This window comes from Lepus europaeus, chromosome 4 (assembly GCF_033115175.1).
Source record: "Lepus europaeus isolate LE1 chromosome 4, mLepTim1.pri, whole genome shotgun sequence".
Classification (NCBI taxonomy): Eukaryota; Metazoa; Chordata; class Mammalia; order Lagomorpha; family Leporidae; genus Lepus; species Lepus europaeus.
In genome coordinates, this window is record NC_084830.1 from 92,376,145 (window position 1) to 92,388,949 (window position 12,805).

The following is a 12,805-nucleotide window of genomic DNA, read 5'->3' on the forward strand; positions in this document are numbered from 1 at the left end:
ACATAACCTTGTATTCATTATCTTATTTATTTCTTATAGGAGGGGTTCTTCAAAAAGTTCATGGGAAGTGAGTATTCTGAAAAAATTACACAAGAGTTTCAAAAACTTTTTACACCAAGATAAACACCTTTTAATTCCATTTCCCATGAACTTTTAGGAGTTCCCTTATGAAAAGTCTCTGCAGTAGTTCACAAATTCTTTAAGCCAAAGCTCAAACCCAACCTGACTATGTCAACTCCAGTGGTCTTCTCAGGCTTCTCTAATGGCTTCTTTTTCGTTTGTTTTTTTCCAGAAAGAACCAGTGAACTCTCTAGAAAATGTAGAGGAAAAAAAGTTTCCTGGAGAGGCCTCGATACCAAGCCCTAAGCCCAAGCTCCACACGAGAGATCTCAAAAAAGAACTAATCACGTGAGTGGTATACAGTGCCATGCCCTGTAAGAGTCTGGAGCTAAAGAGATTCAAGTTCATGATTCTGGGTAGCAATGTCCTGGCTCACATAGTTGGCTTTTTAGGACTATTTTGGAACAAGTTCAACCAGTCAGTAGTTAAATGTGAAACATATACCTAAATCTATGCACCAAATAAAACATGATCTTGTACTAAAAGTAGTTGATTAAAAAACAAGATAAGATTTTTTTAAAAAACAAAATAAGATTTTAAAAAATTAGAAATGCTTATATTTTGATCCCAGACTCTAAATTCGAGATCCATGAACCACAAAGGATCTAAGACTTGGCTGCAGAGAGTGTACTAACCTCCTAACACTCCATGCAAACTGTGACTTGAGTGACAGTTGTTTTCATGACATTCTCCTAGGGTTCTACTACTCAGAAGAGTTTAAAGTCCAGTTACTCTGATTTGATCATTATGCAATGTATTGTATCCCATTAACAGGTACTATCATTGTGTGTCAGTGAAAAAATAAAACTAAATAAAATAAAGCAAAGACTAAGGCACTGAATGAGATTTGGGAAACTTTCCCACATGTAAATGATTAACTATTAATCGAGTATTTCCACACAGAAATACATTTATTGCTGCCAGGTAATGGGTATTCCCAGCAAAAAGCCCCCTTCCAATTCATACCTGCCCTTGCACCCTCTCTTCTGTATTCCTCAGTGCAAATATGTTTAAATTTTTGCATTGAAAATTTGTTTTAAACTTCTCTTTTTTTTTTTTTTTAATTTTTGACAGGCAGAATGGACAGTGAGAGAGAGACAGAAAGGTCTTCTTTTGCTGTTGGTTCCCCCTCCAATGGCCGCCGCGGCGGGCGCACCGCACTGATCTGAAGGCAGGAGCCAGGTGCTTCTCCTGGTCTCCCATGGGGTGCAGGGCCCAAGCACTTGGGCCATCCTCCATTGCCTTCCCGGGCTATAGCAGAGGGCTGGCCTGGCAGAGGGGCAACCGGGACAGAATCCGGAGCCCCAACCGGGACTTGAACCCGGTGAGCCGGCGCCGCAAGGCGGAAGATTAGCCTGTTGAGCCACGGCGCCAGCCTTTAAACTTCTCTTGAACCATTTTCCACCTTAGTTCTGTCTCCCCTTCCTTTCACAGCTAAACACCTTAAGAATTCAGCCACTGCAGGTTCTCACTCCTATGACTCCACCAAAACCATTCTTGTTAGGCTTTCCAGCCCACCCACACCCAATCTGGAAGTTGGTTTTTGAACCTTTTGATCCTCTTGTTATTTGACCTTGGATGGCAGCAAGATGCATAGAGCTGATCACTCCCTGTGCCTAACCTGTCCTCCATACTTGGTTTCCAGGGCATCCCAGCAGGGGACTGGTCTCTCACCTTGTTTTTACCCATTTCTGACCTATGAGCAGCTCTGCCCCAGAGCTCAGTCCTGGATCTCTTCTCTCCTCTGTCCACACTCGCTGGGGCTGCCATTCCCAGCTGAGTCCTCTAGCTGCAAATCCACCAGCCCACAAGGGTAGTGAGCTCTCCTCTTTCTCCATGCCCGTGCCCTGACTCTGCCAACACATCCTCCTGCCTCTCCCTAGTCACATTAAGGATGCCCTTGATGAGAGACCTGCAGTAGCTGTTCCCTCTGCCAGAATTGCTCCCCTCATGGCCTCAGCTCCCCTCTCAAAGTCACCTACCTGAGAAGACTTTCAGCAGCTTGGTTCCCCATACCCTGGTTCGGATACTCCCATGCCCTTTCCAGAGCTTTCCTTTGTCAACGTTTATGGCTTCACCCGGCCTCCCCCACTGAAGAGGGAGATCCCTCTTGTCCTTTTCCCTTTCTCTGCCACATCCCTATCAATGGTGCAGGGTGCTTCCTGTGCTGCATGTTTCCCTAATGACAGGCATAGGGACTTGGGAGCAGGGAACACATCTCAAATGCCAAGGCCAAGTACAGGGTCCTTCACACTGTTAATGTTCAATAAACTTTATTCCTAGTCTAGGTAAATAGCTTAGACTCTGTGTTCTTTAAGGATCCCCTAGGCAGATTCCTGGCTCAAATATCATGTCCCCATTAGAGCTTCATATTCCCCTGGGCCTTGGTGGGTGGAGCTACGTGATGAATGGAGTCAAACACCCTGGAACTGAAATCTGTCTTTTCCCAAGAGGCCACATAGGTCAGCCACATGGACCTGCTATGAGAGTGTGGTCATCTTTTCATTGATCAACTTTTCACCTGTTACTCTTTAATGTCTTCAAATTGGAAACCTTTTATCCTGTGAAGACAGATTGTCAGAAAATTACTAAAAGTCGCTGTGAACTAAATGTTGTGTAAAAGATTGGTGATTAAGCTGCAGTTCCATTTGGAGTCAGAAAAAGCAAAGAGTGATTACTCTGTGATGGGCATTTGTCATTGGTGCGATGATAAATTTAAAAAGGGGAAAGTTCCAAAGATTTTAAACAAATTTTGGAATGGAATCCTGAATCCCCAGGAAATTAATTCTCCCCAAGACTTCATGTTTCACTCATTTTACAGACAGGGTGGGTGTTTTAATGGCTAGCACTCCTTTGTATGGGTCTGTGTCCACATATGTTTGTTTTGTAAAAAAAAAATCTTACTAACTTACGATGTCAGTTTGTACTTACTACATATCATTGTCTGTTTCTAACAGGTTATTTGTTTTAATCGCTCACCAAAAATTGTCAGGATAGGGTGTTTCTGATGGTGCTGGTTCTCCTAGAATTTGCTTAGGGGTTAAGTGTCACTTACTGAGGGAACTGAGTGGTTTACTTTCTCTGACTTTGACATTTTCATCATCGAACCTTTCCAGAATGTGTCACATGTTATTGGCACATGTTATTATGTATGATTTTCCCTGTGGGTTTGAGATGATATCTACCTTTTCAGAATCCTAAACAGAAACATCTCCCTCTACAATATTGTCTCTATTTATTTCTTGACTTTTTTTTTATAAGACCAAACTTTTAAAAGAAATCATCAGCTAACTGAACACAAATTTTCTTATTGTATCCCATAAACGATTTATAGCTGACTGGTTTAGACATCACTGGCACTTCGTTACCTCTCCTGACAATATAGTGGGAGTAATTTAAAAATAGAAGAAATAAAAGACTTGCAGTGCTTTTTTATAACACTAGGTGGCAATGTGTTTCTGAAAAGGGAATTCCTAGGCAATTGAGGTCACTCACCATCTGAATATTCAAAGTGTGTAGAATTTAGAGTTTTTTTTTCCTGTGTTCTTAGTGAGTGGGTGGCAAGATAACTCAGCCCACACTTGATCACTGTTAATTTTTCTTTATCATACATACAAACATACACACACACACACACACATAAAACTTATTATATTTTCACTCCTGATATCCCATCTAGGGAGAGGGAAGAGGTAGATGACTATGCCTGCATCCAGCCCTGAAAAGCAAACAGCATTGGAGGGGTGGAAATTCTCCAACTGGTAGTTTCTTAAATTTCCAGAAAATGAGGAGAAAATGGATCACAGGGAAAAAATAGTTAGAAAGTGACAATTCAGAGAATACTGCAATGTTGTTCACCTATCCCGAAATATCTCTTCAAAAGTGTAAATTCTGTATTCTATGGATGAAGTGAGATAAGCCCTCCCTGTAGGCAGGATGTCGGAAACACTCAGCTGCATGAAAGCCACGGCTGATTTCCCACCTAGGGTTACCACTGCACAAATAGCACCAGTAGGTTGCTCTCAATATTACCCCAAATGAGTGACTTTCCAGCAGCATCCAAGAAAATTAAATGACAAGGATCTATCAATGATGGAAAGAAAAAACACTGCTAGGGAAAATGACCTTCTCATATTATTTCTCAAACACATGTAAGATGCCCAGCACATGGCCAATTTCTGAGATAAACTGATGTGCGCAGGTGCAGACCTTGGTGCAGCAGCTTTGGTAGGTGGCCTTAGGGCCTATTCTTAGGTTTTAATTGTGAGTTTGTGATTGTCTTGGTTGGGTTCAAGTTTTGGTTGAAATTGCTCATGAGCTTAACTAAGTAAACGTCTTGACTATTTCTGAACTTTCTCACCTGAAATATCAGCCTCATTTTATTCAAAGGTTTTCTTCTTTTTCTCTCTGTGGTTTCTGAAATGTTTGTGGAGTTGCTGGGTCACCTAGCGCTTTTCAAACTCACAAAAATTCCTTTCTGGAATAATCAATGTCCGTATTCCTAAAATCTGCTATCACAATCAAGTGTGTTTATAATTTTTATAACACATATTTTCCAAAGAACTACAGCACAGTTGATAGCCAGCTTACCACATTGCCAGGGCATATATTCAGTATTGCTTTCCTACATCATTTGAATCATGGATGTGGTGTTGAAAACAGATAATCAATGAAGTAACTCAGCGTGCTGTGACTCTGAATTTTCTTTTAGTGAGTCGACTGGTTGTTATGTAGCACAAAGTCTTAGTGCCCTAGCATCTGCCTTGCCTGTGTTCACACTACTAACTTGAAAAGAGAAGCTACCTTATCACCTGTTGAGCAGAGCACATAAATTCATGAAACTCACTTGACTCCAATGATGTGTTCTTTGCCCACCTAGCTGTCCGACACCAGGTTGTGACGGAAGTGGCCATGTCACAGGAAACTATGCATCTCATCGCAGGTAACACCCCAGGAACAGTCTGATTTTCATGATCATTTTTTTTGACAGAAAAAAAGAAAGAAAGATAGAGAAACAGAGAGATTACCATTCACAGGCCTGTTCCTTAAATGCCCACAGTGCTTAGGGTAAAAAGCTGGGATCAGGAAGCTCATTCTGGGTCCCAAGTGGGTGTCAGAGACCCAACTACTTGAGACATCACCATTGCCTCCCAGTTCTGCATCAAAAGGAAGTTGCAACTGGGAGCGGAGCTGGGAATCAAACCCAGACAGTCTGATATGGGATGTGAGCGTCTTGATCACTAGGCCACAGATCAGCCCCTGTCTTATTTTAAATACTTATTCCTACCTAATCTAGCAAGATACTATCTGGATCAGGAAATGGCCAGTGACTTAAGTAGGTTTAGGGTTTCTTTTGTTTTTCCAAAATAAAGTTATCTGGTATAGAATCCATGATTTTTGCTCAAAAATAGTTTTCTGAGTCTGTATTCCAGGTTATAAACCAAGCATTATATTTCATGTTGGGCTTTGGGACTGGTGTGGAACAAAGCAAAGCCATCAGAATGATTTGAGTCAACTATTCTCCCTATGCAATTAGGTCAAGGTGCTAACGAGATCACACAAGCACAGCACACAAAGGCTGGGTTTCATCTTCCAAGTTACTTTCTTGCTGATGTCCTTGCCTTCCTATGGGCTTTGCCTTAAACCTTCAAGCCATTATCACCTGACAATGCAGCAGGAACAGGCTCTATGTCAGTGTCAGTGTCTCACTGGGGTAAAGCTCTTCATTGGATGAATAGCAAATCTGACTCCATGAGAAATAATTAAAATACCCAGAAGCCTAGACTGGTGAGAGCAGCAAGGCTAGATTCAGACCCAGTTCTTTTACCCCAATACTCAGTCACTAGTTGTTGGGAAAAGAGGCGCAGAACAGACAGGAGGCAGGGTATGAATCCACAGTCAGACCAAATTGATTCTGAGAAAATAAATTTGCAGAGGTGGATGTGCACAGACTTGGACACTTGGCAGAGGGCCCTGACCCCAGGGGTCAGGTCTTTTTATGTCTTAGATGGGCTGGGAGTTGTGGTATCCGGCAGCAGGTGGAGGTGAATTCCTCCATACTGGTCTTTCAAATGGCTGCAGGGCCTCCAAATCTGGGAAAGAGTGTAGGAGTTGGGTGTAAAGACAATAGGGTGTGAGACTGAACTGAAATTCAGGGACAAGGAATAAATTCTGGTATTTATCTCTTGGGCAATAAGAATGGCTGAGGCTTATGTCTCTGTTCCATCCAGAGTAACTGAAGTGTGTTTACAAACCCAGGAGGCCATTTGCATCAGATCTGTTAATGTCAGTTCTGTTTTCTTTGTTTCCCTCTTTAGTGTGTCTGGATGTCCTTTAGCAGATAAGACTCTCAAGTCCCTCATGGCCGCAAACTCTCAGGAGCTTAAGTAAGTGTTGGGAGCCTGGCAACCTTGTCCTTCACTCAGTTCGAGACCACCCTTCTCATTCAGCATCAGTGTGAAACAGCATCTAACTAAGTTGTAACAAAGGCCATTCCAGAAAGTTGGAATGAGCAAAGCTTAGTCACTGTAACTTAATTTAGTTAATTGGGAGCCTTAATTTTTAAAGGAATGATAAAATAGTTAAATACAATTAATTTTCTGTTCATCAGATCTATGAAGATGTTACAAAAAATTTCCTTCATCTAATTTTGAGAAAATTGTGCAGTATTTTATAATGCAATATATGTATGTTTACAGTAACTCCAAGGCCATTTAAAAATTATACAGCTGTCTTTCATCTTTTTAAAAATATTTAATTATTTATTTGAAAGGCAAAGTTATAGAGAGAGGGAGATACAGAGAAAGAGCGAGAGAGATCCTCTATCCACTGGTTCACCCCCTAAATGGCCACAGCACTGACTGTAGCTGAGGAACCAGAAGTTTCATCCAGGTCTCCTATATGGGTACAGGCACCCAAGCAATTGGGCCATCTTCTGCTGCTTTCCAAGGTGCATTAGCAAGGAGCTGGATCAGAAGTGGGACATCCAGGACTCAAACTAGTACGCATATGATTTGCTAGCATCATGTGTAGCAGTCTAACCTGCTATGCCACAATGCTGGCCTCTGCCTTTCACTTTGGAGCCAACAGTAATTTTGGCTCATTATACCTAGTCTACAAGACCTCAAAGTCACGTGTGAATTAACATTTACTTATTGATTTTATTTTTCTACTCTTTTATCTTCTTTCATTCCAAGTCAACTACTTACTTTCATATATTTTTATATTATACATAAAATATAGCTCATTTTAGACCCTCAATAATGAATATATATAAAAATTAGAGTTTTAGTACCAGAAATACTGAAAGGAACTATGGAGTATAATTTTTTTCTCATTTGAAAAGTGTAAAGTACAACTTATTGTATCATCACAGATTCTAGAAATCATTTTATTGACTTCCATTTTTCTAGGCTGAAGTATAAGAATGTTAGGTAAAGACTAATCATTTACAGATGAATAATGAGGCATGTGAGAGTTTTTTACTCAATTACTGTAAATTTCTCCTTTTTACATCTTAATTATAGCTATTGGTTCTCTTAAATATTTTGTTTCAATATTATTTATAGAAAAAAGTTGATAATGCATTGAGGGAATGTAGACTAAAAAGTATTTTAATATCCAGTATTTACATTTTCTGGGGTCATCAAATAAGTAATATCTTTGATTTTTCCATATAATAAAAAGAGACATTTCATTGACCTCTTGTCTTGCTATTCAAGGAGAATCCCCAAAAAGGGCTATTCGTACAGCTGTTTCCATAATTACACATGCTACTAAAGCACTATTGTACTAAAAAAGAGTTAATAGAAATAAGACCAGCATACATGCCTTCCCTGCAGCAGAGCATGCGAGTTATGCTTTAAGTGATTGACTAAAGACTCAATGCATATTTCTCCAGTTAGCTGGAAGACATGTGTGTTTTATATTTTATATTTCACTGGAAAGGGGGAAGCATTTACTGTCTATTTTCTGCTTCAGGATCAGATATGAAAGCATTCTGAGAAAGTTCAAGGGATAGAATTTCTTTTATTTATTTTACTTATTTGAAAGATAGAATAGAGAGAGAGAGCAAGAGCGAGAGCGAGAGAGAGAGAGAGATCTTCCATTTGCTGGTTCACTCCCCAAATGGCTGCAATGGCTCAGGCTGAGCCAGGCTGAAGCCAGGAGCCTGGAATTCCATCCAGATCTCCCACATAGGTGGCAGGGGTCCAAGTAGTTGAGCCATCTTTCACTGCATTCACACGTGCATTACCAGGAACCTGGATCAAAAGTGGAGCAGCTGGGACTAGAACTGGTGCTCATCTGGCATCACAGGTAAAAGCTTAACCTGCTGCACCACAGGGCTGGCCCCATCAATGGGATAGAATTTAAGAAAAGGGATAGCATTCACATTTTTCTTGCTTTATTGTTCTGGCATGGAACTGTTATTTGGATAAAGATTTGAGCCATGGAGAGCACAAATATGAAATAATAAATGATGGCGATGTCTACAAGAAATTTCAGAACCTTCAGGCATTTTGTGATGGCCTCTGTGTTTTCATTTGTACTGGGGATATTTTTTCAAGGCCACAAAATGATGAAAATCCATATACATTTTTGTCTTCAAGTGCTTTATGAAACCTATTTGTAAGCAGCATTCCAAGTGGAAATGGATCCCCTTTCTCTTTCAACCTTTTCAGTCAAAATATAATGGTTGATTGTCACTTAATAGCTACTTGTAGATTTTTTTCCAAAGACCATTTAACCTTGGCCATGAGGCAAGATAGACCGGGTGTAAATTATTTAGGATCTTTAGTAATCATGTTACTGCTGCAAGCCTCTGGAGTTCATAGATACTACTGTTGTTCACCTGGAATAAATGGACTGTCAGGCAGTACAGCATACCCTGGAAAATAAATTACTCACAATAGGAATTTGGAAGACAGTTTTTCTCCCATGATTGCATGATATAGACAAAAACCCAGAGGTAAGCCCTGAGCTACCTTTTAAGTTTCTTCTAATATAAGCTTTCAAAAGAAAACCTAATGTATAACATATATTGTGTACCATGCATCTCTCAGTAGTTATGCATATTTACATTTAAACATGAATCCCTAGCCAAAATCCGGTGATATTTAAAGGAAAAGAGGCCCACTAAGGCAAGGCATTCTGTGTAGTTTTTCTCGAATGTGCCGTGATCCCCTCCCTCCACCACAACCTGCAGCCCATGCTCTGTCCCTCTGTTTTCCAGGTGTCCAACTCCAGGCTGCGATGGTTCAGGGCATGTGACAGGGAACTACGCTTCCCACAGAAGGTAGGACTTGCCCCATTTCTGGGAGAAGGAAACCAGCATGGCAGCAACAATACTCAGTGAGATCACATGGCTTTCTTGTGTTCTTTCTTGGGTACATATTTCAGTTTGTCTGGCTGCCCTCGAGCGAGGAAAGGTGGTGTCAAAATGACCCCTACCAAGGAAGAAAAGGAAGATCCTGAACTTAAGTAAGTGCAGCAGTGGAGGCATTAGGGATAGCTGGGTCCTTGTTGAGTGGGAGGGACCTGGGCTGGCATGCAGTTGGGCATCAACAGAGTTTGGGGGAAGGTTTGACCTGTTAAACACAGGACTCTCAAAGCTGGTTCCACATTCCTTTGATAATGAAAAAGACAGGGAGGTAGTTTCTAGTTTCTGCAGTTGCTTTTAAGGGAAGTAGCACTGTAGAAGTGTTCTAGAATGATAAATAATGGTGCCATTTCCCTTGAAACTTTAATCGAAGGTGAAATTGCATCTACACTGAATTACTTCACCTAAGAAATATGCTACAAAGTCTCGGATAATATAAGGGTACTTCAAAAAGTCCCCAGATAGTGGAACTACTAAGTTTATTTTGGTGCAAAATAATGTTGTTATCCATGCATTTACCCATTAACTTTTTGAAGACTACTTCTATATGCAGATATGGATGTTGAAATTTAAATTGCTTCCTACACATCTTTTCTAAATACAGAATTTGAATACATGTAAAATCCAAAGACAGCATTTAGAAACTAAATACAGATATATACAAATGCAACCAAAATACAACATTTTAGAAACCAAAATTCCGGTCCAGTGTTGTAGTGTGTAGCATTGATTAAAGCAGTTAGCATTTCATATCATTGGTCTTTGGAAGCAATATAACATAGTACTTATGTAGTTGGCTCTGGAGCAAAAACGTGGGTCATGAACTTGGCTCCATTTTTTTGTAAAATTGCTGGCAAGTCGTCTAAGTTCTCTAAGCCTCATATTTTCCACCTACAAAATGGGATCATAACACTCTCCACCCAGTTGTTTGCAGTGAATATTAAGTGAGCTTATGCATGAAAATTGCTTAACAAAGAGCCTGCAGAACACCGATGCTATTGTTTTTCTTTTTTTAAAAAAAAAAAGACATTTATTTGTTTGAAAGTCAAAGTTACAGAAAAAGAAAGAGACAGAGAGAAAGATCCTTCATTGGCTGGTTCACTCTCCAAATGGTCACAATTGCCGGAGCTGGGCCAGGCTGAAACCAGGAGCCAGGAGCTTCTTCTGGGTCTCCCACATGGATTCAGTGGCCCAAATACTTTCACCATCCTCAACTACTTTTTCCAGGCCATTAGCAGAGAGCTGGATGGGAAGTAGAGCATCCAGGACAAGAACCAGTGCCCATATGGGATATTGGCATCACAGGTGGCGGCTTTAACCACTATGCCACAATGCTGGTCCTCACTGGTGCTACTAATGCAATGCTGTCCTGCTAGTTGAGGTGACATCTTCTAAAACTTTGGAATGTCACTGCTTGTCCTCTGGGCAGTATAGAACTATCAGTGCCTTCTTCCCAGCTGGTGATATCTCTCCTCTTGTGTCTCTCTAGATGTCCCGTGATGGGGTGTGATGGCCAAGGTCACATATCAGGTAAATACACATCACACCGCACAGCTTCTGGCTGTCCCCTGGCTGCCAAGAGACAGAAGGAGAATCCTCTCAATGGGACCCCCCTCTCCTGGAAACTGAACAAACAAGAACTGCCGCATTGTCCCTTGCCGGGCTGTAATGGGCTAGGCCATGTAAATAATGTCTTCGTCACCCACAGAAGGTAACATCTGTGTTCTTTTTGTTGTGTCGTTGGGATTGGATGTCACCTGGATTGCTTGGAGGGGGCGGAAATCCTCCTAAAGAGTGCTAGTTGTAACATTTTTGATGCTATAATGCTATATCTTGCTAATATATATTCGACTAGCCTGAAGAAAGAAAAATTTTGTTGTCTCTACTTCTGAAAATTCACTACATGCTTTTAAGGGCTCTAGAAAACTGTTCCTTTGGTTTTTGTGTTCTAAAATATTGCTGCTATTTTTAAATGGTCCTGTCTTTTAATGTTTTGCTTCAGTTCCAAGTGGTGATATCTACTCCATTATGTTATGCAATTGTGAATGTTCACCTTGCACATTTATATCATTCCTCCCTTCTCATGAACTGGCTCAGTTTCAGGCAAAAACTGCAGTCATTTTGCTGCTGGGAAGATGTGATTCAGCCACAGCAGCCAGAAAGAAAATGGCACAGCCGCCACTAAGAATACCACAGGCTGAGGGGAGATTTAGACAGCCCTTCGATAGTTCCACAATGACTTAATTCTATTGTCACTGAGCACTGCGTATTTCATCCCGGGCCTTTGTTGGGCAGGAGTGATCTCAGTCCAGCTCTTTGGTTCACGTTCTACCTAAAGGAAAAGATCTAGAAAATTCACTGCCTGCTTCTCCCATCAATGAGCCCCCTTTTAGTCATGTGGCCCAGTGCACAGGATGCCAATTTAAAGACCAATGAATCTTTGAGGGAGCCTTTAATAATTTGCATATGAGCAGTATACAAAAGTTGAAAACAGCAAAATTGGAGCATTCTGACATTTTGTTCAGTTCAGAAGATTTATATCAATGGCATCAGAAAATGAAGCCTTCCAGGAAATACTTGTTTAAAAATACAAGGTAGTTCAAAACATTCGTGGAAACATGAAATTAAAAGATAAGTTGATTTTAGGGCTGGCCTTGTGGCATAGCGGGTAAAGCCATTGCCTGCAATGCCAATACCCCATATCAGGACTGCTTTGTGTCCTGGCTGCTCCATTTTGGATCCAGCTCCCTGCTAAAGGCTTGGAAAAAGAAGCAGAAGGTGGCCCAAGTGCTTGGACCCCTGCCACCCACATAGGAAATCCCAGCCCTGGCTGTTGTAACCATCTGCGGGAGTGAAACGCAGAGGGAAGATCTCTCTCTCTGTCTCTCATTCTTTCTCTCTCTCTGTAACTGTGACTTTCAAATGGAAAAAATAAATAAATCTTTAAAAGAATAAGTTTAATTTAGCACAAAAGAGTTGAAATTCATTTTTTTATAATGCACATTATCAATGAACTTTCTGAAGAATTTTTGTATGCATGGATTTCAAATTTTTTCCGCAAAAATAAACTTATTTATAAATTCTATTTTCGGCAAACTTTTTGCAGTATTCTCATATGTGCAATGAAACCGGCTGATGGATAAAACTTGAATTGTTCAAGTGGTTTACTTTTTGGTGCCTTTCAAAGCAGGCTCATGTCCACAATATCACATATTGCTTCACACTACATGTGTTCAGGGTTCTTTTCCACGAGAGCGCTAACCTAGGTACCTTATATGGCTTATCCCTTTACTCCTTTACAGGAAC

General features: G+C 40.7%; 1 protein-coding gene across 1 annotated transcript in view; it reads left to right on the plus strand.

Annotated features, from left to right (window-relative positions):
- ST18 (ST18 C2H2C-type zinc finger transcription factor) overlaps nucleotides 1-12,805 on the plus strand; it is a 121,548-nt gene that overhangs the window by 84,246 nt on the left and 24,497 nt on the right. The window contains exons 17-22 of the mRNA XM_062189892.1: nucleotides 293-408; nucleotides 5,000-5,062; nucleotides 6,438-6,506; nucleotides 9,353-9,415; nucleotides 9,520-9,600; nucleotides 10,989-11,210. Of these exons, the coding sequence (XP_062045876.1) occupies nucleotides 293-408; nucleotides 5,000-5,062; nucleotides 6,438-6,506; nucleotides 9,353-9,415; nucleotides 9,520-9,600; nucleotides 10,989-11,210 (614 nt within the window). The remainder of the gene's footprint in view (nucleotides 1-292; nucleotides 409-4,999; nucleotides 5,063-6,437; nucleotides 6,507-9,352; nucleotides 9,416-9,519; nucleotides 9,601-10,988; nucleotides 11,211-12,805) is intronic.